The sequence below is a fragment of the Vidua chalybeata genome, chromosome 11 (assembly GCF_026979565.1).
Source record: "Vidua chalybeata isolate OUT-0048 chromosome 11, bVidCha1 merged haplotype, whole genome shotgun sequence".
Taxonomy (NCBI): domain Eukaryota; kingdom Metazoa; phylum Chordata; class Aves; order Passeriformes; family Viduidae; genus Vidua; species Vidua chalybeata.
Genome location: NC_071540.1, coordinates 5,210,601 through 5,238,050, shown reverse-complemented (window position 1 = coordinate 5,238,050; position 27,450 = coordinate 5,210,601). Strand labels below are relative to the sequence as shown.

Here is a 27,450-nt window from a genome sequence, read left to right as displayed (position 1 = left end):
ATTGTTCTGCTCCCCGGGAGAGGAGAAATGAGATTTTGGAAACAAAACAGTGCTCCTTGAGGAACATCCCGAGGAACCCAGCTAGCAGAGGCCTCACACCAGTGCAGATCTCTCACTCACACGATGCTCAAAGCTGGCACCAGAGCTAAAGCCCTCCCACACTCCAGTGAAGCTTCAGCCCTGGTGCTGAAGCGTCTGTGGCTCGGCTCTTCCCATACCTTGATATCCCGGTGTCCCTGGGGGAGGATGGTCCCTTGCATGGGATTCATTGTAAACTCTCTTGGCTCCGGGAAAAAATGAATTCCCTCCGTCCCGGATGGGTCACTGTCGCTGTGTATTTGATCACAGCTATTCACAGCAGGCTGCGTGTCATCGTCCAACATGCGGAGCTTGAACGTCACGGGCACCGGGCAGGTGTTAGTCAGGCGAAAGCTCTTGGTGTAGGGAAAGCCTAGGAAAGGACACAAATATCCATTTAGGCACCAATTGTGGCATGACTCCTGGTGTGAATATCCTGGTAGGATGAAAGTGTCATTGGAGTTTAGCTCTTTATTAGCTGAACTACAGCTCACCCAGAAGCTGCATGAGGAATTAACCGTCACTTAGTTCCCTTTGACACTGATTCCAGACTGCAGCCTTGAAAATGCCCACTCCTAGCCCTGCTGTACACTGCAAGTTTCTCTCTTTGTGATGGGGAAGAGCTCCCTCACCTGCCCCAAACCAGTGCCGGTTATTTCTCAGAGATGAGTGCGCACCCAGACCGAGCATTTACATTTACTCTGAGAATTCAAGCTGTAAAATTCCCTGTTAAGGCTGCCAACACTCCCACCGTTTTCAAGATCTAGAAACAGTGAGTCGTCACTGAGAAGAAGCTACAGCAAAAGAAAGTGAGGATGTAGTCAGGAACTAGAACATGATGCAAAGCACCCTAATGCAGTTCCTCTCTGCAGGATCCTTAAGGCAGCTCTTGGTTTGGGCCAAACAGACTGAGCACGTGACAGCTCAGAGCCCACTCAACTGGAGGCAAACCCGAGCCTTGCTTTGAGATTAGCAATTAGGAACCATGTCCCACCCCACCCAACAAACGGGGACATCACACCCATGCTGCTCACTGTGATTGCTGCCTGCAAGGGTTTACCCCAGTTTAGCTCTGAGATTTGCTTTCCATACTGGAAAGTCAGAGATAGAGCCAGGCACAGTGGGGATGTCCTGCAGAGCCCGGACAGCAGCCACAACCTGCTCTGCAGTGGACATCTGGCTGGGCTGGCCAGCTCTGTGGGGAGGAGACTTCTCCCCAGGCCTGCTCACCAAGAGGCATTGGAACACAGATGGGGAGAAAAAACAACTGCAGCTACAGCCCAGAGCTTCTCATCAACAGTGACCACTGCCAGCTCCAGCAGTGACTCCAGCAGGGAGGTAAGAGAGGCACAAAAAGGACAAACACAGATGTCAAAACCTCAAATGAGACTGACATCAACAGTTAAAAAGAAGCAAAGATACAACAGCTGCCTTCAGCTGAAGAGACCTTAGGAATGAAATTGGATTAAGCAGGATGAATCTCCTGTTTCAGAACCATATTTCTACCTGTTGCCTTTCTTGTTTCATTTATTCAAAAGGCAACTTGACAAGTGCCTCCGTGGTGATGCAGGCTGGGGAAGAAGCAGCTCAGGAAAGGCAATTACTTTTCTCAAAATGTTAATGAACTTCATTATTATGGGTTTAGGCTCCGTAGTGAATTTCCCCTTGGTCGAAAAAGGGGGATAGGGGTTTTGGGAGGTTTTGGCTGCGGGGGTGGGCTTTTCCATTCAGGGTTTTTGGGAGTTGTGGCGCGATGCCGTGGGCGGCTGTGAGGTCGGACCTGACCTCAGGTTCGGCAGGGAGCGGAGCTTCCCTTCCTCCCGCTCGGGAGTCGAAGGTCGGCCGTGTGCTGCTGTGGGAGGCTGTGTGCTTGGCCCCGGGACTGCCCTGGCTGCGGCTCAGCACTGGGATCCAACCCGCCTGCCTTCCCCGCTCCTGCCTGCTGCTGTCGGCCAGTGCCGAGATCCCCTCTGCCCGTGAGTTCGCCAAAGGAGCATTTCCTTCCTTCCTGCCCTGCCAGAGCCCACAGCCCCTCCTGCTGTCATCATAACTACACCAAAGGGGAAAAACCGGTACTTGGCGGGTGGGCAATGTCTGTTCTTGCGTTGTTGTCTGTGCTGTCCTGATATATTCTGGTAAAGAACTATTATTCCTTTTTCCCAAGTTTTTTTTTGCCTGTGAGCCCTGTACTTTCAAAGGTATAATAATTGGGTGGGAGGGGGTCATCTTTCCACTCCAGGAAGACTCCCACCTTCCTTGGCAGACATCTATCTTTTAAAGCAGGACAGAGACAGCAGAAAATACTGACTTTCTATGCCTTGGTTCTGTTTGATCTCACAATGGCAGAATGCTACCTGAGGCACCAGCAGCCCTGGAGTTCACACCCTGAAGAGGCTGCTGTGGCAGAACATGAGTGAGGGATGCTTTTATGTTCAAGTGCTCCATTTTGGAACACACAGATCCCTCACGCTGTGTCCCAGCCCAGGGAACACTCACCAAAGGAGATGTCCCCGAAGCTGAGCTCATCATGGACACTGAAGCGTACAGTCGGTTCAACGACACACCCCCTGCGACAGCGAGGACAGAGGAGGAAATGGCTTGGTTAAAGGGAATTGCAAAGGTCTGGCTGCCATGGCTTGGGGGCATAAAACCTGGTGTCAGGGCACGGTGGGGTTCAAATCAACACAGCACCATGTGCTCAGCACAGTGCCCCTGTGGAGGCAGCTAAAGCCAAGTGGCCAGCAGCCAACAGCCACTGATGGGGCTTTGGGCACAGGGCAGGCAGGAAAAGCCCCCGGGTTGCTGGTGGTCCCATGAAGGACCCTGAACACACACCCAGACGTGGCTCCGTGCCTCAGTCTCCCCATCTGTAATGTGATGGACATAAAGGTGCCCCCACAAACTTCTGTACTTTCCAGCTACAGGTGCCCTGCTTTGCTACTTCTGAGCTGTAACTGCTGTTCCCATGGAGGAGCTTTCTCAGGAGAGTTTGACCCACACAATCATTACAGACACAGTTTTGAGACATGAAGCCGGGGGAGCCCCAAACATGCTCTGAAAAGAGCAGTAACAGTTCTACACAGTGGACAGATGACTCCTAGAGGAAAGGACCAGCTTGTCAGCAGTGCACCAGCTGGCACAGCCAAGAGCAATAGCTTAAACAACCAAACAAGGGTGTCCTGAATCTAGCACACCACCTCACGTGTCCTTGAACTCAGCAGACAGACTCCAAAAGTCACCTACTGAAAATCAGCACTTGAAGCTGCACAACACTCACGAGTTTATTTCATGGTTGATGCCAATCAACGCCCACTCTGCCTTTTGGTTAAAAATCAAGGACCAGCGAGCTGTGCCTTCTGTTATATTCACAGGACTGCCACTGGCTCTGCTCTACACCTCTCAACAAGAGACACCTGCCTTTGCTCAAGGAGGAAGCTGCTTATGCAGAAACATCCCATGACCAGTTTGGGGGAGGGACAGAGGAGAATCAATTATTTGATGGTGAAAGGTTCCCTCTTGGTTTCCAAAATAAAAAAGCAGCACTTTTCTTCCAAAAACAAAGCCAGCATAATTGTTTCTCCACTATGGACAGACCTTCTGACCACTTTTCTCTTGCTAAGTAATAACTTGCTTGTTCTTTTTTTATCCATCTCCCTTATCTTACTGGTATAATCAACTGCAGAGTGCTGTAATTTCTTTATTGCCTTGACCCAGTGCCTCCCAACAGCAACAGCCTAGCTCCAAAGCTCCAGAGCAGCCAGCATCAGATCTCCTGCTTACCCTACATGATCCTAGCAGCACATGGCTCAGGCTAGCAGGGACAAGCCCTCGTGTGCTGTGGTCCTGAGGACTGAGCTCTGCCTCCCCTTTTATCAGCCCTTGCCCCTTTTGCTGGGCCAGGATTATGTCTTGCAATGGCACTAGCCCATAGGACGACGCCCAAGTCCTTGGGACAGTTCCTGCTGCACAGTTCCCCGTCTCCCACATCAGCCCTTGCCTGGCTGTGGAAAGGAGCTACCAGGGCACTCTCTGCACAGGAGTTGAGAGCACGGCTTGTCCCCCACAGCATGGCTGTGAGAGGTGAGGTGAGGAGGCTGCTGCCCATCTGGGATGGATTATTAACAGAAGTTTTTACAAACACTGCTGCTGGTGCAGAATCACCCAGGCTGGCCAACCTCCAAAGCCCTGGGGGCCTTGCTGGCTGTTCAGGGGGGACATCCCAGAGCAGCTACTGCCCAAAGCTGATCCATCCCACTGCCTGCCATGGCCCAAGGCAGAGGGAGATCCCTGCAGGGAGGAGTCATTCCAGCTCCTGGGTACCACCCAGGGCAGGAGGCATCCTCACACTAAGGTAATTCCAGGATCAGAGCAGTGATTAAGACCTCAGGAAACACCTTTTTTCTCTGCTCAACCCCAAAATGAGGTAGGTGGGGGATGTCCCAGGGACAGCTACAGATGTGCCCACCAAGCTCCCACAGTCCTTACCTGATGGTCAGGATGGCAGGCGTAGGAGATCCAGCCACACTGACCTGGATTTCTTCCTCAAACATCCCCAGCACGGTGGCATTGAAGGAGATCTGAATAGTCTGGATCCCACCTGGTGCAATGATGCCCTCCTCAGGTGCAAACTTGAAGCAGAATCCCTTCCTGGTTGAAGGGATATAGGTGAAGGGAGCATCAAGAGCTCCTTGGTTAATCAGCTTCACCTGCAGCAGCAAGAAAGCAAAATGGAAATACATGTGGAATCTTCCCTTCTTGTGAGTTATTTTCTAATGATGCAATTAACACCCAGAAAAGGCAGAGGATGCTTTGTGCTGCTGAATGGCAGAAATTTAAAAATACAAGAGGACAAGGTCTGCCTTTGGGTTTTCATGCAAAGCCGTGGTAACTCCACATAACTGCAGTCACCCTGGGGTTATCCCACGGACACAGAGCAGTCCACCTCTGGTCAGCATCACCAAGCTCATTCAGACCTGGCCCTGAGAGCAACGTGGGGTGATTGCAGCTGCGTAGTGAATCACCACAGAGCTGCTGCTGCCCCAGTTAGCAGAGCTCCAACAGTACCATCTACTCATTCACCTTTTCTCATACCATGAAAACAATACATTGATAATGAGGCATCAGCATCTCAATGTATAGACAGCACCATCTTTGGGTAAGAAAAATAAGCGTGTCTTTCCCTTCCACAGTTAAGCTTTTGAAAGTGTCTGGCATGATGTAGTGCCTCATTTTCTACCTCTTTCAGTTGCTTTCTCATGGTTTTGGGTTTTTTTTTTTTTTGGTTTGTTTTTTTGGGGTTTTTTTTTTGTTTTTTTTTGCAAACTTGACACTATTGTGGGGGAGGCAAAGAGGTAGAAAAATCCTTTGCTGTATTCCCAGGAACACGTTTCACTTTCTAGAGCCAGAAATGCACCAAGGCTGAAGTGTGGTGAGGGACTGGTCAGCAAGAGAAAGAACTCCCAAGCTCTTTGCAAGGGCCAGCACTCAGCCAGGAGGCTGGATGGCTTTCCTGTGACTTCCAGGAATAAGCAGGAGACACTTGACTGGAAGCTGTTTGCAGTGGACTGAAGCTTAAATGCAGCCAGTGTGTTCCAGCTGCTTCTGAACAGCCCAGTACAAAGGTTTCATATGCCAAGGGGTTGTTTTGCAGGAAGCCTCCCAGCTGATCCCTAAGGAAGGCTGCCCAAAAGCAGGGAGTGGGGCTTCATGAACAACAGACACACCTTTCTGACCCCCCTAGATTTGACCAGTACATCAAATATTCCCTGCTCACAACTGCCCAGGTTGCCAGGAATTCCACAGCTCCACCAGGCTTGCTGCTGCCTCAGGAGCCATCAGGATCCATCCCAAGCCCTGCTGCTCACCTCAGAGACGTGGAGGGTGTCAACAAGAATTTTCCCAAGATTCAGTGAAGGACAGCTGAATTCAAGCAAAGGTCCTTGGCCTTCCCCTTTGAGGCGAAGGGTCATCCTGCTCTCACGGCCTGGGGAGAGATGTCCATTTCAGTACAATAATTCCCTCTGTTACACTGCATTTTCCAGGCTGCCTCCGTGCTAGTCCCTGACTCTGAGCTGGATGCAACCAGCTCCTGATGCTGCAGGAGAAGATAAGGACCCTTCTCTTCCCTCAGGACATATCCCTTGGGGCTGACTTGCAATTCCTAACCCATTCCTGGGGCTGGTTTCCAATTTGAGCCACCAGTTTGCTGAGTTTAAAACATCTCTGATGTCCTCCAGTGACGGGCCAAGGAGTAATGGGTAGAAATTGAAAGAAAGGAAATTTAGGTTAGATATTAAGAAGAATTATTTTACTGTGAGGGTGGTGAGACACTGGAGCAGGTTCTCCATGGAAGTTGTGGAGGTTCCAGCCCTGCAAGTGTTCAAAGCCAGGCTGGATGGGGCTTGAAGCCACCAGGTCTAGTGGGAGGTGTCCCTGCCCATGGCAGGGGCCTTGGGACTAGACGAGCTTTAAGGTCCATTCCATCCTTAACATACTATGATTATGTGGTTTCCTTCCCATGCACTTAGAGGAGCTCTGAAATCCATTCAGTGAAGGCACAAAGCTCATAAAGAGTTTGGCAATCGCCAAACTACCTGGCCCAGCAGCACACGACTTTGTTGCCAAAGTCCTCAACTTCTGGCACTCAGCATTGTGTTTCATTTCCACAGACTGAGCTGCAAGGTGACAATTCCCACACAGGGACAGAAGCAGCTGCTGGCCAAGGGTGCTCCTTCTGCAAACACCCTGGGCTCAGTGGGGCTCAGGCACCTCTGGTCTGGTGGTGTCTGGGCAGTGGGAGGTGATCCAGGGTCAGGGAGCCCATTTCTAACTCAGCTCCTACCACCTGATGATGGAGCCATGTCAAATGGACCCATCCTGGAGGTCAGTGGTCTCTAGAGGGGCTTAGTGCTTGCTCACTAAAGCTCTTCTGCTCTGTAGCTCTTTGGCCTTTGAGGAAATGCTGGCAAAGCCATGGCATGAAAATCTCTCCCTGCACTGCCTGGGTGGTTTTGGGATCAGTAACCCAGACACAGGATTCTGAGCCCTGGCCTTGCACGGGAGACTCCCTGGAAGCTGCAGGGCCAGTGGGGTGTGCCAGCACTGCCCTGCTGACCAGGGACTCTTCCCAGCAGTTACAGGGGAGCCCAGTGGGCTCAGGCTTGCACCATGGCTGCACTGAGGGTGAGAGAAGCTGGGGAAAGGAGCTGTACCTGAGATATTGCAGTAAGCCATACTTTGGTACTTCAGTGCCTTTAGGGGTTTGAAGGTCACCTTGATTTCGGCCGAACAATGCGGCCCAATTTCTCCCTCCTAAAACAGAAAGGGACAGCAAAACATTTCTCTTCAAACTGCATATTTCTTGTTTTCAACCACAGTCCTGTAAGCCTTTATTTAGAGCATCAGTGATGAGTGAACAACTCAAGGAGCCCAAGGAAGCACTCCAAACCCAGCTCAGCACACTGCTGGAAGCTCTCAATGCTCAGCTGATCAGCTCCCACTCTCCACAATATTCCTACTGCTCTGACACAAGCTCTTGGTCACATCCTGCTGCTGTCAGCTACAGTGGGATGCAACTGCCACTGTGCACTGGTGGCTCTTGGCCTTAGATGAGCCATAGGAGTAGCCAAGGAGGGAACATGATCCCCTTCCTTGAAATACAAATATTAGTTAACCTGTTTTGAAAGAATGCAGAGGTTGGGATTATTCTGGGGTTTACTCCAAGATGAGAAGGGATTTTGCACTGTGCAGACACCAGGCATTCATAATCTCTCACAATGCCAGTACTCAGAATCAGGGCTCTGGTTGGTGGGAGGACGTGGCAGTTTGCTTGCACAAACAGAAAAGGAAAAGGTTTTCTGTCCCTGTGTGCAAGAGAACTCATAAGGCCCATTTAAACCTTCCAGCCTTGTGTCCAGGCTCTCAGATGACACTGGGAGGGACACTCAGAAATAGTGCAAGGCGTGGTTACAGGAGGGGATTGGCATTTCTGTGATTAACCTCGGGCTGAATTTGGCCTCCTTTTCCCAGCGAACCATTGCAAGCTTCAGGTCAGTATGTGAACTGGCAGAGCTCCAACACCCTCTGCTGAACCCCAGGCACCACGTGTCGGGGGAGCCCCTGCCTACAATAACTGCTCCCTGTGGACACTGCAAGGACACGCACGGAGCGCCCTTGAGCTCGAGCCCTGGCAGCAGAGCTCGGCTTTGTCAGGCTCCCAGCCCTGCCTTGAGCCTGCAGGGCAGAAATGCTTTCAGCAGGGAGCTCTGCAGCCACACCAGAAACTCCATGTCCTCCCTCTCAGCACATCCAGCCAGCTGAGGATCTGCCGAGTGACCGCATCTGGGGGCAAGGGGGGCAGGGATAGGGTGGGTGGGAGGAGGAAGAGGAGGAGGAGGAGGAGGAAAATGAGGTTCTCAGCTATCACTTACCAATGGCTCAATGAAAAAAACTTCATCGGAGAACAGCATGGGGTCTTGTTGCACCTTTGCCACCTCCTCCTCGACCATGCTCTTCAGGATGCCAATGCGATCTTCACAAAAGCCCTTCACCTTCCGTATTTTTTCCTCCTCCATTAAGGTTTCCATCCACACCTCACTTGGCACGTGCAGCGAATTACACTGCCTGCAGCCACAGGGAGACACAAGGCCAGCAGATCATTTAATAAGCCACATATTTGCAGAGAGAAGTGTGAGTGCAGGAGAGCAAAGCACTTGGGAAGGAGCAGCAGCAGCTCCCCAGCAAGGGCTGACCCCAAGCCATGGGGGTCCCACATGGATCAGAGGATAACTTGCTGTTCACTGGCACAGCAGGTAGTTTTACTTCACACTTGCAAGCTCAGGAGACGTTTCCAAAGCCAGCAGCCCTCAAGAGAACCTCCTGGATCAAAGCCTCTGCCAAAACTGAGGGAGAATCCACCAGCCACCTCAGCTGGCTTTTCCTACCACTGAGTTGCTCGGGGGAGGCAGATAAAGATCATGGAGCACCCCCTGGGAAGGGGAGATGAAGCTGGGTTGCAGCTACGTGTTACCAGCATCACTCTCTGTTTCTGCCATTTTGGACCTGCCCTGTTCCCTTCTCTGCCTTTCACATGAGCATCCCAGAGCACTTCCAAAGGAAATGGATGAATTCAGGCACTGCCGCCCTTCAGCGACATTCAAGGTTTTATATGCAATATGCATGAAAACAGAGGCTCTGAGAGGGGAAGGGACTTTGTTGTGCAGGAGGGAACAGCAAACTCCTGTAGAGACCTTTGCATGATCCCATCCCAGTGCATGGTAGTAAATGTCATGAGAGGGAAAGGATCCTGCACAATCTCCTCTCATTAAAAAGTCCTCTCTGCTCTGAGATCTCAAAAACTTCTCTGACAGCAGGACAGTGACCTTGGAGCTAAAGCCATCCCTAAGACTGGAAGTAAGGAAGAACAAAATGTCCTGGTGACTGTCTAAGACACAAACTGTCATGAAAACAGATGTAATTGGAGAAAAACCCACAAAACCAAAACCAGGTCGAAGTTTACTTTGGGGAAACTTAGTTGCTTCTGAGGGAAAAGTGGATCACCTGGGGTCCAGGCTGAGTCAGGCAAGTGGGAAGAAATGGAAATAAACAGCCCAGGGAAATAGCCAGAGAAGGTAAAGGGATTTTCTTTTAACACACAGAGCTTGTATGGAAGTCAGACACTGTGTAAGGAGATAGAGGACAGAGGAAAACCAAGAAGCTCAGGGCACTAAAGGACTCTCTCGCCAGCCATTCAAGCAGGCGAGGGTTGATCTCCTGGTCCTTTGCAGGTGATGCAAAATGGCTCTGGGGAGTGTGAGCGACCCGGTCCGCAGCAAGCAGGGGCTTGCCACGACGATTTGGGCACAGCGGTTTGCAGTTTTTTCAGTTTTTGCGTGGCAGTTGGCACAAGCAGGCTGAGCAAAAAGGGTGCAGCCACCCACCCTCCTTGTGTACTGGGTTGTGTCTTTTGGCTGCTTGTGAGGTGCTTGCCTTTTTTTTTTTTTTTTTCTTTCTTCTTTCTGTTGTTTTTTTTTTTTTTTTTCCCAGCAATGTTTTACAAATGACGAAAAGCCATTGCTGCTGCTGCTGCTGCCAGCAGGAGTGGTGTACCAACTCAAACAGAGCCCCCCAGGAAGGACGCAGCTGTCCAGGCCCCTGGCTGCAGGGAGGGTCTGAGCCTGGTGTAAATATCAGAGGACAGTGTGAAAGACACCTGTGTGTGGTGTCAGCAGGTGAATGATCTGCTCTGTCCGGTGGCAGAGCTTAAGGAAGAAGTGGAAAGGCTGAGGAGCATTAGGGAGAGCGAAACAGAAATAAACTGGTGGATTTATTTCCTGTCCAACCCTGAGAGAAGCTCAGCAGGAGCCAGAGGAATCCTGCCCTTCTTGTGATCAGGGAGGAGAAGGAGACCTAAGAGACAGTGGGGAATGGAAATGGATCTCTACTGGGGAGCTAATAAAATTCTGTCCTGATGCCCATCACCTACGCAGGTGCCCTGACAGAATATGGTATGAGGCCCTGGATCCAGAGGGTGTGGCAGATGACACTAAAGAAAAAAATCTGTCTGGAGAGTCTCCCAGCTGCACTTGGTCTGTCAGACAGATCACAGCCTCAAGTATTAAGAAGAAAAGAAGGGTAGTGGTAGTAGGTGACTCCCTTCTAAGAGGAACTAAGGGCTCTGTATATTGACCAGATCCATTCCACAGGGCAGTCTGCTGGCTCCCTGGATATCACCAGGAGATTCCCTAATGACTAAATGAACTTCATCTGTTCACCACTGTCTGGAGTACAGTGACTGTGAAATAATAAGAGTTCTCAATATTCAGTGAAACAAGGATGGGCATCAACAAAACTTCCACTCTGGACTTCTGGAGGGCAGATTCAGCCTGTTCAAGAGACTAATATGGAGAGTACCTTTGGAAACAGACCTTAAAAACAAGGGGGTCCAGGAAGAATGGACATACTTCAAGAAAGAAGTCTTGAAGGCACAGGAACAGACTGTCCCTGTGTGCTGAAAGGTGAGCTGACGGGGAAGACAAGCAGCCTGGATGGGCAAGGAGCTCTTGAAGGAACTAAGGGAAAAAAAGAGGGTGCATCACCTTTGGAAAGAGGGCCTGGCAACTCAGGAAATGTTTAAGGATGTTGCCAGGTCATGGAGGAAGATGATTAGAGAGGCAAAAGCCCAGTTAGAACTTGAGGAAATCCAGTCATTGCAATCAACCTTTCCTTCCCAAAATGCCATGGTTGGAGTATAAATGGAACTGGAATGCTAAGTGCTGAGCTCCTGAAGCCCAGGGACACACACCCTAGTGCCAGGGATGGTTTACTTGGCCTAAACCATTCAAAAGCACCAACAGCCCCCTGAGGCCATACGTTAGTTTCAGTCTTGGGCCATGTCTCTCACTGAAATGCATCTTTCAAACCAACCTCCTCTTCACTTCATTCTCATCTTCCTCATCAAGAAAAGTCTTCCACTGGAAGTGGGCTGTGATGTTACTCCTGTTTTGAATGAACACGGTTGTGTGGTTTGACATGGTGATGAAAGTCTTCTCAACCTCCACGGAACTTGTGCTCAACCCAAGGTTGAGATCTACAGCTTCTCCATGGAGCTTTGTGTGGATCCTTTCTTCACCTGGAACAAAGCAAAGGGGAGTCTTTGCTCAGCTCAGTGGCTGATGGAAGCACAAGGAACAGAGCAAACCGCAGGTCACAGAAGGTGTCACAGCTTTTAGCTGAATGAGCAGTTCCATGGATGAGTACATTTATCACATCCTGACAGCTCTGGGTGTACTGCGTGAGGACATCCTGGGCAACTCCTTAAACACCTTATTTCTCAGTGTGTTTGTAGAGATTTGGCCCCAAGGTGACAGTATGTGCAGTGAGATTTGTCAATGTGCTCCAGTGACCCACTCAGATCATCAGGATTTCTGCATCAAAGTCCTTCAGGTGATGCTGAGGAGCCCTGTTCAGTCCTGGCTTGCCCAGGGTCTCCCCTGGGCATCCCACGAGACTCATGTCTCTCCTGATCCCTTGGATCCCTTGTTGCTGACCAGCAAATACGCCTGGGGGCATGTGGGCAGCAAAAGGAGGCCCAGAGGAACAAGTGAAGTGACAACCCACAGCAGGAGGGGACATAAGTGAGGCAACACAACCAGCCTGGCTCTGCAATATGACAAACCACTACAAAATGAACACCATGAAAATCATCATCATCTCCCTGTCCAAATGCACAGCCACATCAGCCTTGAAATATTTTGTATTGTTTTGATCTCAAAAACCAAGCTGGACCATTGCAAATTAAATAAAAAAGGGACAAAGGAAAGATTAATAAGTACAGAGCAGCTTCTGTATGAAGACTGAATGGGATTCCTCAGTCTAGAAATCAAACGGGAGATAGATGTGAGAGGTTTGCAACAGCATGAACGGTCTGGGAAATGGGGACAAGGAAAAATTTGTTTTGATTTGTCACCAAACAGGAACTTGAGGGCCTGAAAATGTTATTGGACAGAAACTACATATATGTGTAAGGGCAACATAGAAAAATGGTCTGTGACAAGCCAATGTGTGCAAGAAATACATTGCATTGGAGAGAGTCTGATGGAGACCTCACATACAGCACCGCCCAGGAATAAAATAAAACTTCACCCAGGCATAGCCACATGGTAGTGGAGAATCAGGGATCCTCCTTCCTCCACTCAGCAACTCCCAGCAAAACAGGAGTCAAAAATCTTAGCCCGTTAGAGGGGATCCACTTTATCAACTCCCTAAACACCAACGAGTTCTCAGGTTTCTCTGGGGTAAAGCTGAACAGGGGAGGGACCTCTAGAAGCAATGGAGGGGGATGGGACAACAGGGAGTGATGGGGCAGAACTGTCCTGTGCCCTGTGCAGGGCCCAGCACTCACCTGTGTTGCAGCACGCTACCAGGGACCCGAAATGGTCACCATTCGTCAGCGCGTGAAATCCCACTGTCACCTGCATGCTGTCACCAGCGCCCAGAGTTCCCGTGGCTGGAACCACGAAGAAAGGACTGCAACACAGAGAGAGGGATCAGGACTCGGGGGGACACCTGGGCATGAGATTCCTTCTGCAGTGCAGCTCACTTCAGCTCACTTGGGCAAGCAGGGAGCTAACCAACCAGTCAGCAGGAGACAGACAGAACAGGCAGGATCAGAAACAGCCACTGACCCACTTCTGAGCAGATCCAGTCCTCAGAGGATCCTGTGGGTAAAAGGACCTCATCTCCCCCATACTCTTGTTATGGTTTGACACTGGCGCAATGCTAGCACCCTTATGAAAATGCACCTTTTCTAAATAAATGTTGTGAGATGTTATCAGGGACAGAGCAGAGCAGGCACAAGCTTAATAACAGAGGAAAAAAACTTTATTAAATTACTACTAATACAGAAAACACATAAACTAAATTTAGGATGAAGACTTTTTAAAACCACCCCTCCTCTTCTCAATTCTAAACACACTTAGCTATGAAACATCACCCGGGATTTTTGATTAAATTACTACTCTTCAGGTAATCTATGCTTAAACTATCAAGGGAGAGAGAAGTCTCTCTTGTACTACAGGCCCCTTAGGAAACACAGCTGCCTCTCTGTGTTTCTCTGTTACACATGGTAACTCCCTGGAAGAAAAATTTGCTAGTGTGACACTCTCTTTTCTATGTTACAGTGCTCTCACTACTGTGCATGGACAGACTGCTCATAGGGCTCCTTTAAGGATGCTTTGCTACGGACTCAAAGATATAACAGTTTAGTTTCTCATCTTGGGACTACAGTCCCCCCCATTTTCCCCTGGGGCCGAGGGGTCTAAAAACAGGACTCATCTTCTTCCCGAAGACAGAGGGTATCACCATTCCCTCTTTAGCTCTCTTCGTTTCTTGCTATTTTTGTGCTGTTTGAAGCTGAAACAAGTCTCCCTGGGTCACCACTGCATCTCTTTAAAATGCAGTCTCTATTGCAGGAGATTTTGGTTCAGTCTATGGCTAACAAGAAAAGTCTAGCTAAAAAGCTACTTCATCATCTCCTCCCACCTAAATATTTCTTCTTTTAACATCTCAGGTCCCGGACTATCTCTCTTCCACTACAAATCAAGGAGGAGTAATACCTTTAAAAAGCCCTCATTCCCTCGAAAGGGTTAAAAGTTCAGACTCCCTGGACGGCCGATATCTCAGTCTGGCATTCCGCCTCCCACGCTGGGCATTCCCCCCCCTTCTCTTTCTCCTCTGCCGGCAGATTTCCAGGTGCCGCCAGGCTCTCCGTCTCTTTTTTCCACATAGGGGGGGGCAAAGGCATCTCTGCTTTTCTCCACCCTTCCGTCCAGGAGCTGGCTGGGTTCCAGACCCTCAGCCCCCTCGGCCTACCTGGACAAGGCCGCGTGGCTTCCCCTCCCCTACCCAGCCTAAGGCTGGGCAGGGGGGGAGTCTGCACTCTCTGACGACTGGAACTAAAAGAGACAGTTCTCCTGGGAGTTCTTGCTTTTAACCCCCTGTGTTCTCAGAGGCGTGTCTATACTTTCAGTGGTCACTCCAGGTGCCAATATCCAAACCTGACCACTGATTGGTTTGACCCAACTTCCTGGAAAAAATTCACTTCCATGTCAAACCATGACACTCTACCCTTCGCCTCTGAGAACACACATTTTTAAAATTATTATCAAAATTACATTCAACACACTTATACATAAAACAATAACTTATACTAACCCTCTACCTCTATATTAGCACCATAACTTAATACATGCTTTGCTCTTATTCTTTTTGATTTCATCTCACAGCTCTCATCTTATCTTCATCTCATCTTGACCAGAATTCGATTCCCGGTCAGGGAACCAAAAAATGTCATGGTTTGACACTGGCGCAATGCCAGCACCCCTATGAAAATGCACCTTCTCTAAATAAATGCTGTGAGATGTTATCAGGGACAGAGCAGAGCAGGCACAAGCTTAATAACAGAGGAAAAAAACTTTATTAAATTACTACTAATACAGAAAACACATAAACTAAATCTAGGATGAAGACTTTTTAAAACCACCCCTCCTCTTCTCAATTCTAAACACACTTAGCTATGAAACATCACCCGGGATTCTTGATTAAATTACCACTCTTCAGGTAATCTATGCTTAAACTATCAAGGGAGAGAGAAGTCTCTCTTGTACCACAGGCCCCCTAGGAAACACAGCTGCCTCTCTGTGTTTCCCTGTTACACATGGTAACCGCCTGGAAGAAAAATCTGCCAGTGTGACACTCTCCATTCCATGTCACAGTGCTCTCACCACCGTGCATGGACAGACTGCTCATAGGGCTCCTTTAAGGATGCTTTGCTACGGACTCAAAGATATAACAGTTTAGTTTCTCATCCTGGGACTACAGTCCCCCCCATTTTCCCCTGGGGCCGAGGGGTCCAAAAACAGGACTCATCTTCTTCCCGAAGACAGAGGGTATCACCATTCCCTCTTTAGCTCTCTTCGTTTCTTGCCATTCTTGTGCTGTTCGAAGCTGAAACAGGTCTCCCTGGGTCACCACTGCATCTCTTTAAAATGCAGTCTCTATTGCAGGAGATTTTGGTTCAGTCCATGGCTAACAAGAAAAGTCTAGCTAAAAAGCTACTTCATCATCTCCTCCCACCTAAATATTTCTTCTTTTAACATCTCAGGTCCCGGACTATCTCTCTTCCACTACAAATCAAGGAGGAGTAATACCTTTAAAAAGCCCTCATTCCCTCGAAAGGGTTAAAAGTTCAGACTCCCTGGACGGCCGATATCTCAGTCTGGCATTCCGCCTCCCACGCTGGGCATTCCCCCCCCTTCTCTTTCTCCTCTGCCGGCAGATTTCCAGGTGCCGCCAGGCTCTCCGTCTCTTTTTTCCACATAGGGGGGGGCAAAGGCATCTCTGCTTTTCTCCACCCTTCCGTCCACAGGAGCTAGCTGAGTTCCAGACCCTCAGCCCCCTCGACCTACCTAGACAAGGCCGCGTGGCTTCCCCTCCCCTACCCAGCCTAAGGCTGGGCAAGGGGGGAGTCTGCACTCTCTGACGACTGGAACTAAAAGAGACCGTTCTCCTGAGAGTTCTTGCTTTTAACCCCCTGTGTTCTCAGAAGCGTGTCTATACTTTCAGTGGTCACTCCAAGTGCCAATATCCAAACCTGACCACTGATTAGTTTGACCCAACTTCCTAGAAAAAATTCACTTCCATGTCAAACCATGACAACTCTGCATCCAGCCCTCTGCAATGAGACTCAAGGGTCCGACTGCCAGCAATCCCATCAGAGAATGGTTTGTGAAAAGCACGGAGAGGGTTCAGAGCTGTCTGCATGCACAACTTGACACTCACTGCCTCAGGAATTTCTCTTTTCCTGCTGCCTATAAACCTCATCTCAAGAGATGCAAATGTTAGGGCACTACCTGTCCTGTGAGATTACAGCCTGGAATCAGACAGGGAGAAGGAACTTCTCCTTGAAGACCAAAGAATAGCTACTGTTGAATTTGCAGTGTGGTTCTTTGGTTTATTTTACCTTGAAAATGTCCTGATTTAGCCTAAAAATTTAGCCTAAAAAAGGGCACATTTTACCAGCATTTCAGTGAAAGCTGCTCTAAGAAAAGGAGCAGTCAAAACTCTGAAAGAGTGCAAATGCAGATTAGAGCAACACAGTGACATGGAAACCCAAAGGAGGATGCCATTTACAATCTGAAGGATCTGGTCCCAGCTAAATGAAGCACCATTAGCAGAAGCACATCAAGGAAACAGAACAGGAGCTTTCTATTTACCAGCCATGCAGCCTGGGACTGTGGGACGTCACCCAGGCTGGTATCTGTTTGATTGGCCCAGCAGAGAAACTCTGTGTAATGTGTTGGAAATAATGATGCAAACGTGTTGGTGCACTTTGGATTTAACAGGAGCAATTAGGATTGGTCGCCAGGTAAAGAGCTCTTGCCTGACAAACGCAAGACTCCGTGCTTTGATGCTCAGGGACAGCTCAGGGAAATGTGCTTCTGCCCAGCAGCTGCTGGGCTTTGTGCTCTTCTACAGCCCCACTGAGGAAACAAAAGTTCCTGGCCTCGGTGCTTTGCTGGTGGCCAATCTGTCACTTAGAAGTGTGTTCTGGGGAGTTTGGTGATGAATGCATCACACACAAAAATAAAGAGAACATCTGGCAAGCTGAACTTGATTCATGTCAGTTGCTTCAGGTTCTGCTCATTAAGGATCTATTGCTGCAATGATGGGCCTGGCCTGTTCCCATTACCACTAGTGGGAACATCACTACTGGCTGATGGAGAAGCCTTGGGCCAGCAATGTTTATGTGCTGGACGTGAGACTTTGGAGGGAGGGGAGGAAAGACAAAGCCCCACCAGCCCCAGAGCCAGATTAGTGTACCTGCTCCTGCATCTGCCCCGGGGGTGATACCAGGACTGCTGCAGGTCTCTGCTGGGGCTTGGGGCAATCAGTGCCTGGTGTGGGCAAGGCACAGGATTTTTTCTTATTCTTTTGCCAGGGATTTCACCAGGACAGAGAAACTGCCAGTTAAGGGAATCCCTGGCCACACTTCAGCACTCCATTCCATTCCATTCCATTCCATTCCATTCCATTCCATTCCATTCCCACTGCTGCCCCATGTTACATGCTCCTGCCCTCAGATGGCAGGATGGGAATAACATTCCTGGGGGTGACTTCAGGGGTTGTCTGAGAAAGAAGGTATCTTCTTATTTTCAAATTATCAGGAGAAGAGGATCCAGCCAAGTTCAGGCCTCAGTTTCAGGACTGGAAAACTGAGTGCAAATCAGCCCCTGCATCTTCTACATCCCTGGGCTGTACCCAGCAGACTCCTATGTTACTGCTGTAGCAGTCATCTCTCACACAGACCTGGCTCCCCAAGACCCAAGGACACAAGCTCTACAGCTAAACTTAACTCCTCTGAATTTCAGCCAACATCACTAAGCTGTTCCCTGAGCCCACAGATAGAAGAGCTGTGAAGGAGACATCCCTCATACTGTAATAACCAAATGAAAACCACTGCCAAGAGATGGGGCTGGCAGGCTAAATTTTGGCCTTTTATCTGTAAATTGTGAGCTGTTCCTTAAGACACTTCTCATCCTGTTAGATGTGCCCTTTCAGTGAATCACTACTGCACCCAACAGGCAGAAAAGATAAGGTATGGAGGGGGTTTTAATAGGTTGCTTTCTTCTGCTTTTTAACTAGGTCCATTTGTATGTTTTCTTGTATGGCATCTCAAGACAGGTCCAGATCTCCCAATGGCACCTTGCAATCCCCAGACACTGGTCTTGCTTTGAGCAGTGTGTCTGCTCAGATGATTTCCAGAGGTCCCCTCCAGCAGAAGTTATTCTGTACTTTCCTAAATCAGCCCAACTGCTCCTCACATATTCCTTAAACGTCTCCTCTTTCCTATACACCTGTGCATGTACCTATGGGCATGTGGCATATTGACAGGCATTAGAGGAGCTCGACCTGCAGGAAAGTTCCCAATGAAGAATTCATGATCTTTTGGCAAACATTTAACACAAACCAAAATGAAAAGATGGCAGAAACACAGCAACTTCAGAGTATTTAGAAAGAAATCTCAATGAAAGGGGGCACAACCTTATTCAGAGATTTAAATCATCTGTTTGAAATTTTAAACTGGCTTTCAAAGGTTCATCATGGAACAGAAGAGGTGACTGATGCCCTCAGCTGACAAGGGAAATCAGGTCAGCTTTAAGTAACAGGAAGTGCACCGGCTGCCTGCAGCACAGCTCAGGGGACCACTGGAAAGCCACGTGCCCGTGGCCTCCCAGAGAATGGCTCTATTTGGCTGACAGTGCTGAGTAAGCATTTCAGAAGCTGCTTGTGCTCAGGAGGGTGCAAGCCAGCTACTAACATGTTCCAGCACCCTCCAGGAAATCTGGGACAGAGAAAGCTCAAAGGCTGCATCCTGCTAAGAACACTGAAAGCAAGAGCAGATGCCATCCATCCTGCTCACTTCCAGCCAGGGCTGCAGGGCAGCAGCGGCGATGCTCTGCTTCCTTTTGCTGCTCTTTCCCAACTCTGTTATCACCCAAGGGTGATATCCTCTGCACAAAAGGAGATGAGCTGCCTCACCTCTGGGTGCTCAGCTGGTAATGAGCTTCCAGGTTACCAGTGTTGCGAACCAGCAGAGTCTTCTGGGTGCTGTACTTGACTGGACACTTCAGGAAGTCCAGGTGGTCAGGGAATTCCAGGATAGCTTTGGCACCAATGGCCCGAATTGGCACAACTATCCTTTCCTTTGCAGTCATGCAGACGAGCTCGTGGGAATAATCCTGCAGGAAAAGAAACGGTCTCAGCACAGGGCATTTAGTGCCATCCCCGTGGCAGAAGAAAAATCATTTCTATAACCCTTCAAGGCGTCAGGTTACCTATTCCACCCTAAAATGAACACTAAATTCTACTAACACGTCACATTTTAAAGACACCAGTGCACTTTGCAAAACCTATCTCAGTGGCATTAAGCTCTTGTGCCACTTGAGTCATACAAAGAACTGCCCTAGGCCACCATAATTTTTACTCTAAATTTTAATGATGTAAAATAATTCCTAAGTTCCTTCTAAGGAACATGGAGCTAGGGAACACAGGACATTCCTCTTTAGGTTTCTATATACCCACTGTCTGAGAATAAGGACAGAGTGTTAAACTGACTCTAAGAAGCAAAAGGAAGATGAGGAAACAGCTGCACCCAAAGAGATCCTGCACCTCTGGCCTGGTGTAGAAAGATCAGTTGGCTCAGAACTCCCCTCTAACTTTGCCTCTCCAGGCAAGTCAGGAGAAGAACAGTGCTAAGAGGTGGCAGGATGCTGTTGCAAAGAGACTCTCTCTGCTTTCCTGCAAGGCTTCCTCCCTTCCATGCCATGTCCCAAACCCTTCTGTATCAACAAGCCTCCGGATCACAGCACTGAGATCAGACTTGCCAGGGCCCCAGCACTGGTGTTCAAACCTCCCCACAAAAGCAGGTTTGGCACGGAATGGGTGCCAGCTGACAGAGCCACCACAGTGACAGGCATGAAGACAGAGCCACAGCAGTGTCACTGCCACAGGCTCTGGGCTCACAGCTCTGCCTGCAGGTTGTACCTGCCCTATACAAGCTCTTTCAGGCAGGTGTCCAAGTCCCCTGCAGCTCACCAACCTCCTGCTGACTAAGGGCACCTAGAGCCCAGTGTGCCTGTGCCAGGCTGGGCTCCCGGGCACAGCACATCCTCTGCCCTGGCCCTGCAGCTGTATCACGGTCAGTTGTGCTCTGGGACAGCACAGCTGCAAGGCTGGAGAACAGAGGGTGTGAAAAAGCACTGTCTTTGCTCCAGCCCAGGGTGAGGCAGGGAAGCTGTTGCCAGTCAGGAAGGAGGAAAGCTCTCCGACCTCTTTGTCCCTCTCTAGTGTGTTCCATAATAATTAAAGCCCTTCCACTGTACCTAGAGATGGCCGAACATCTATCAGCACCCCTCTGTCATTTTCATACTGTTCCCTGTGCATCTTCCCTTGGGGATGCTCAGGAATGTGCAGGGAGGGGAAGCAGAGCCTGTCAGGCCCGGGTGCAGTGCCTGACAGCACGTGCCAAGCAGCGAGTGGCGGCAGGCTGCCTGCCCACAGCCTGGAGTCAAGCTCACAGCATGGAATGGGCTGTACCCAGGGTGCAGGGAAAACAGTGGCTTTGGAGGTAATTCTGTTTTGGCTCCTCCAGGCTCACCTTGATCTCATCAGGGGTGAAGCGGATGCGCACACGGGCAGACGCGCCCGGTGGCACGATGTGGTACACATCACTGGGGCACGCCAGCTCGAAATAAGGTGAGCTCTCCATGCAGACCTTCACCATCCGAGAAATCTGCAAGAAAGACATGAAACTATGATTCTGCCACTTGTAGAAACAGGACGAGAGGAGAACTGTCCGTGCCCTGGTGACATCTGTCCTTGACCCCTTTCCCAAAGCACCTTCAGCTGTGGAGGTACAGGCACATAATTCACAAGGGTGAACTTGAATCCCCTCTGTCTGGGTCCAGCACTTTGGCCAGGGGCAGTAGGGCAGTGCGTGGTGGGAAGGAAGGGCCAAGCAGGTCAGCACCAGCAGGACGGAGACAGAGCACCTGAACCAAGTCATCTGCATATTCAACAAGGCCAAAAAACCTGCTGGCTTCTGCCAGCACACAGCCATGCAGTAGTCGTGTTCCAGAGGGGGAATGTGCTGCCTGAAGGCAAAACAGCACATTATCCTGGGGGAAGGAAGAAATTCCCTTCTAGCAGATCAGGTTTGGGTAGGGACGTTCTGGGGATAGAGTCATGCAGGCAGAGCAGCAAGAGAGGAGACCAAACACTGTGGCCTTACTGGGAATAAAAGCAAACCTGAAAAGCAAAAGAAGGAACACAGCAAGACAATCCCTAAAACAAGGAGATGGCAAAAGAGAATTTAAATGGGCAGTAAAGCAGCAAGGAAGAATCATAAAACCATGAGAGCAATCAGCTTGCCAAAAGCAATGGAAACACAGACAGGCTGTGCCTATCGACTGTGGGCTTCAAAGGCACTTGCTGCCTGGAGAAACATGACCAGCACTGGCTGGCAGTGTGGTTCCAGTATTAAAAGCCAATCTTGGCTCTCCAGGGGTTCTTGCTGCCTGTGCAGGCAAGCTGGGCTGCTGGGCATTCCTACCTGCAGCCAGCAGGCCAGGTTCTGCCCTCTGGGACACACAGACACAGCAAACATGCATTTTCTAGCACACAGATATCAACCCCTGAGCACCAAAATGCTCTCCAAAAGTCTAACCCAGGCGATTTTGACTCCCTCCTGTCTCTTCCCACCAGCCCACTCTTGGCACAGGGCTCATTTGAGAAAATGTTTCCCTGACTGAAATTCAAATGGTCTCCATTTCCTCTTTACAGTGGAACACAACTGGTGACATTTTTCAGCTTTTTCCTTTTCAACTCTCTTGGGAAACTGCAAAACAATCACAAGTGAAAGCGAAAACCTCCAGGAGCACACGGCTTTGGATGTGCTGTGGTTCTCCAAAGGGAAAGCAGAGCACCATGTTGCTTTTGGAAAAGCTGAGCAGAGCTGAATGAAGTTTAGCAGGAGCCTGAAGTGGCACCTAAAGGCCTCCCACTGCATCTGCTACATCAGCCTGATTCCAGGGCTGCTTCAGAGCACACTTCCTGCAGTGCCCATGCCATTAATGAGAAGTGATTCCAGCATAAAGTGGAGAAGACTCAGCCCCTGAGCTTTGACTGTGAGCTGCACAAAGGGAGCCAAACAGGCTGAGAGAGACAGAGATTCCTACCGGGAACCAAGATTAACCAAGGAGACACAGGATGTGGTATACACTCAAGGCAAAGCTTGAGAGCAGGTAAGAACCCTCAACATTCCTATCACTCCAGAGTTTTCAAGAGAAGGAAACTCCTTTGGGATAGATACCATCAACGCATGGCCAAAATCAGGGGAGAATTCCCAGCACAGGAAGATTTCCACCATCTTGCAGAACAAAGGTGCTGAGACATTTTCTTCTGCATGTGCTGCAGCAGATAACTTGCTTTGCTGTACACTCTGGGAATGACAGCACTCTCCTCTTCCAGCACAGAGTTAAAGCTCCAGGTGCCGGCACTTACCTTGTCCTTATTCATGAAGGACAGTGCCATTTCAGAGACCTCATGGGCGACGAAGTTCTGAAATACCATCTCTGGTGGGGAAACCCGAAACAAGCTCTGTTTCGGGGCAACTGGTGGCAGCTGGAGAGGCGAGAGAGAGCAGGGAGAGGTTCAGCTGCTGGGAGGAAGGTTCATGAAGGACAATCTTACACTGATCCCAGTGAAGTACAGACTCTGCGTGAGCACGTCTGCCCAGCCCACACTGGGGTAACAGTGGCTCACCCACCTCTGCTCTGAGCTGAGCAAGAGCTGCTTGATCAGCTCAGAGCAGGCTCGAGCCAAGCTGCTCTTCTGGCATGTATTTCTCTGGGTTTCCTTCTCCAGAGTGCCAGGCAGCACTTTCCTTAAGCACAGCCCTGTGCCCACTGGGGCACTGACTGAGCACTCATGGAGTAAGTAAAACCCAAGAATTTACTCTATGGGAATCAATTTTGGGATGTCCTTTACTCTGACACAGGGAAACCAAGGCCCACACAACTGCAAATATTTTTTTTTTTTGATCTAGAACTTAGGCATCAGTAAGAAAAGAACAGTACCAGAAGAGGTGTGAAAGATGAGGTGGTATTTGGCTGAGGCCAAAAGGTTATTAAGTGAAAGAATGGAATTTGTTGGTTCTATGTGTTGTTTGTGGTTTGGATTTGTTCAGGTTGGTTTGTTGGGTGTTGCTGTGAGCTGGGAGAAGGACAGGGTTGAAGACCTGACCAAAAGGAAGTAGGATGAGAGGGAAGGGGAGGCGAGTCTCCTTTACATCTGGCAGCCTGCAAAATCTAACACCCTGGCAGGGTCCAACACATTGTTCCAACCCAGAGCATGAATGCAATTTGTTTTGTTCAATCTGCAGTAATTACTGCAGGTCCTCGGCCTTCAAAGGCCAACGCTGCCACTCTGGAGGGAATCCTATGACCCCGAGCATCTGATGGTGACCACACCAAAGTAAGAGGTGGCTACTTCAGCAGGAGAATGGCAAATGGCAATTTTGTGCCTTTGTGTCCCTAGCCTTTCCCCCACTCTTTTAGCAATGGCAGCTACACTCCAGCACACCCCAGCAGCTTCAGCAGAGGTTGTTTGTGTTGGCTTAGTGCAGATCAGGACTCCCAGTCCACCACTACCAGCAGTTTACAATGACAACAGGATCTGGACACTGAGGTGTTTTGCTGGAGGCAAGCCTGTCACAAGCACCCACCCTCCTCAAACTTCACATCAAACAGAAAGGAAAAGAGCAGGAAAAGGCTACCTTTGGACGAGTCTCGCTCATGTCTAGAAATGGGCTAATTCTGGGCAGAATACTCCCCACAGTGCCGTCGGGAGCATCCTCCTTCTTGATGTTGAGAATCTGGAACTTAGAGGGAAGCAGCTGAAAGGCAAAAAAAGAACAAAAATAAAAATAATAATAAAAAATAAAAAACCAAAACAAACAAAAAACCCCACACCAAATCAGCAAGAGCATCAGAAATGTGCTTGTTCAGAAAAGCTTCAGAAAAGCTTTTCCTGAACAAGTAGCACTGGTGAATAATTTGTGATCACTAGGCACTAGGACAGTTCTGGAAGCCCTGGAAGTTACCTGCTGAAATACTTAGCACCAATAAATTAATAATACAGAGTGCAATACACATACTCCAATCACATGGCTGTGTCCCATTAGTCTCTCTGTGATTTGATGTGACATGTTTGGGGATTTCTGCTCTTTGGGCATTTGTTTCCTCATTGGATTGAGGCAGTGACCTTTTCAGAGAGTGGGGAGGAGCTCTCAGAACTCCCCTAACTCCGTCCCTGCACAACACTCAAAGCTCACAGCGAGGAGATAGCACTGCTGGGTGAGTCCAAGAGAAGCAAGAAAGCAAAGTTGTACCAAGAGTGAGGTGCACAGGAATGTGCCCAAGTTTTTGTTCTCTCTGTTCATTAGCATTTGTTTTCTCTCTCTGGGCTCACAGGCCCCTCCACAGAAGAAAACAGAGGGATCTCCTGGAGAGAGCCTCAGCAGTGGGGCATCTTTAGTCAAGTGAGCTCCAGATGGCCAAGGGACCTTTGTGGCCCTGGCTCCAGTGCTGCCTGCAGGGCTGGATCTGCGCCCACACAGGAGATGAGAGAGAACAGCTGGCTGGGAAGCTCTTCCAGCTGGGACCAGCCGTGTCTCTCAAGGCTTTGGGCAGAGTTGGAGCTTCCCCCCGCCACGTGCCCGGGTGCCCAAGGGCAGGTTGGTCAGAGCAGCACAGGTGAGTGCCCAGCCTGACAGAAGGAATTGCTGTGGCAAAGGGAAAGGGAAAGAAGCACATGCTCAGGGCTTCAGCTGCACATTGGTTTCACTTGGCTCCGGTGGCACAGCCAGGCAGGATGCTGGACTGTCCCTGAAACATCACACAGCGTTCCCTACTGCACCAGGACAGCCCCCACCAAGGGCCAGGAGCACGGCACAAAGAGGTGGGGAGGGGGTCTGCAGCTTCACAGGCTGCTGACAACAGGGGCGGGGAGAGGAGGGACACGAGGGGAGTTTCCAGCCTTAACACAGCCCCAGTGGCTACTCACAGTCTCAGGCTTCAGTCTTTCCCTGAGCAGAAGACGAGGGCTCGGTGTCTTTTTCGGGGATCCAGAAGCCATTTTGGAAGGAGGATGTTGCAGATGAGCGACAATGCCTCAACAAAACTGGAAGGAGCAACAATGGAACTCTGAAAATCCACAACCCAATTCATGGCAGAGTCAAGGCATATATTGGTGCTAAAAATTTTATATGATTTGAAAGTAGCTAAGTGCTTGTTTGGCATAAGTAGCTAGTATTGTTAGGCCTCTAGTTTGACTTTATTTGAACTATATGGCCACACTGTGCAATTCAAAGACGGCTCATTCTGAAACCTGGAGCTAAAAAGCTCAACATTAATAATAGTTAGAACAGACAAAGCTGTTGCTTAAATATTACTTAAAAATAGCTCAAGTGGACCTCATCTTCTTTAGGCTAAACAACCGCTGCTCTCTCAGCTGCTCCTCACAGGACTTGTGAAAGACTATTATGGAATATTAAGGCTAATGGCTTAAATATTGCGATAAAGGACTTTTTGCCCATTGTGACAAAACTGCATAAAGAAGCTGCGACCACCCAAGCCCACACTTCCCTGAAAACGCCTCCTGACTGGAACTTGGGACTGTGAGTTAAGCTGCCTAAGGGAACTTGAGACAAGATAAAGGTGACACAACTGTCCTAGTAGCTCAGGTCCGGGGAGAAGTGAACAAGGCTGAGGGAGAAAAATGTATCCACAACAAAGCCAAACCCAGCAGCTGTCCTGAAAATCAGCTCTGCCTGCCTTCAGGCTGGGCAAGTCATAGCCACAGACTCGTCTGCTGAAGCCAGGTTTGCATACAAACCTCCCATCAACAGAGGGGAAGGAGGAAATTTTGGGTGTGCAGCGTAAGCTCTGGTAAGATGCAGTGGACACCCATCCTCCCTCACACAAACTGGCTCAGCTCTAAAACCCCCCACCCCCAGAAGGCCACATCCAGGGCACATTCCCATGAGGGGCAGCTGAGGGGGTGTCATAACCCATCAAAGACCTCCAAAGTGCCCCCAGACCCATGCCTGAGGCCTTGCACCAGATGACTGCATGGCACGCCACGTAACACAACAGACCTGAAAATCCACAACCCAATTCATGGCAGACTCCAAGGATATACTGGTGCTCAAGATTTGATATTATTGAAAAGGAGCAAGAGACAGAGTCCAACTTGCCCCGCCCCAGGGAGGTACCTGGGCAGTCCCACCTTGCCCAAATCTGCATTAATCCTCTGGAGTCTTACATTTTGTGGGACCTCACCACAGAGAAGACCAGAAGAGGATTTCATGGGTTGGGTGGGATCCATGGAATGGTGATATTTTCTACTAAATCTGTCTCTGTCACTCTTTTTCTTCCCCTCTTCCCAGCCCCCTCCCTCCCCACTCCTTTTTCTATTTCTTTCTCTCTCTCTCTTCCTCACATTTACTGTTCCATAAAATCCAGACTATCGACTTGGACATAATGGTCTCATTTTGCACCTTAATTCAGGGGCATCTCCCTAATCATTTTAAGAACCAGATCATAGCAACCCACCAAAACTTGAGCAGAACTCGTTCACCTTTAAGCAGCTGAAGTAAATACTATAGGGGGAAATGGATAGACTAGTATATTTAGGAAATGTTGCATTTCTTCAGTGAGAAAAAAGCACCATCAGTAGACTATATCTTGTTCATCCACTCAGCTGCACATGCCACTGAACTGAAGACTGGCATTATCCCATCCTGTATTTCCCTTTGGCATTGACTTTTAGAGCATAGATGTGACAAAACCAGAAAGTACAGCTTGAGTCAGTCTTTACCTTCCACCAGAATTCAGGAATCCCTCGCAGAAACCAATGTTCTGCCAGTTCAGGAGTCCTTGCAGAAACCAATGCTCTGCGAATTCAGGACTCGCTCGCAGAGGCCAATGCTCCGCGAACAATTCGCGTGGCGAATCGCCGAGTGCGGCCGCCTGAACGCGCCGGGGCTGCGAACAACCAGCCGGGAGCGAGTTCTGGGCAGCTGAGGCCGCAGCGCCGTCACAGACGGCGGCTCGCGGTTACCCGGCAGCCGCGGCACCCGATTGTGAGGCCGGGCCGGGGCCGGGACGCTGCGGCCGGGCGGGGCCGGGGCGGGGGCGCCGGGCGGGCCTCGGTGTCCGCTCCATCCCCCCTCGGTCCCCGCTCCATCCCGCC

General features: G+C 49.7%; 1 protein-coding gene across 1 annotated transcript in view; it reads right to left on the bottom strand.

Moving 5' to 3' along the window:
• LOC128793759 (hydrocephalus-inducing protein homolog) overlaps positions 1-27,164 on the bottom strand; it is a 71,933-nt gene extending 44,769 nt beyond the window's left edge. Inside the window, exons 1-14 of the mRNA XM_053953171.1 lie at positions 27,076-27,164; positions 25,261-25,377; positions 23,972-24,091; positions 22,699-22,818; positions 20,795-20,929; positions 19,177-19,376; positions 12,947-13,104; positions 11,503-11,707; positions 8,508-8,700; positions 7,290-7,389; positions 5,943-6,061; positions 4,564-4,784; positions 2,575-2,645; positions 219-451 (exon numbers count right to left, since the gene is read on the bottom strand). Of these exons, the coding sequence (XP_053809146.1) occupies positions 219-451; positions 2,575-2,645; positions 4,564-4,784; positions 5,943-6,061; positions 7,290-7,389; positions 8,508-8,700; positions 11,503-11,707; positions 12,947-13,104; positions 19,177-19,376; positions 20,795-20,929; positions 22,699-22,818; positions 23,972-24,091; positions 25,261-25,332 (1,947 nt within the window). The 5' untranslated portion in view covers positions 25,333-25,377; positions 27,076-27,164. The remainder of the gene's footprint in view (positions 1-218; positions 452-2,574; positions 2,646-4,563; positions 4,785-5,942; positions 6,062-7,289; positions 7,390-8,507; positions 8,701-11,502; positions 11,708-12,946; positions 13,105-19,176; positions 19,377-20,794; positions 20,930-22,698; positions 22,819-23,971; positions 24,092-25,260; positions 25,378-27,075) is intronic.
• Between the last annotated feature and the right edge of the window lie 286 nt (positions 27,165-27,450).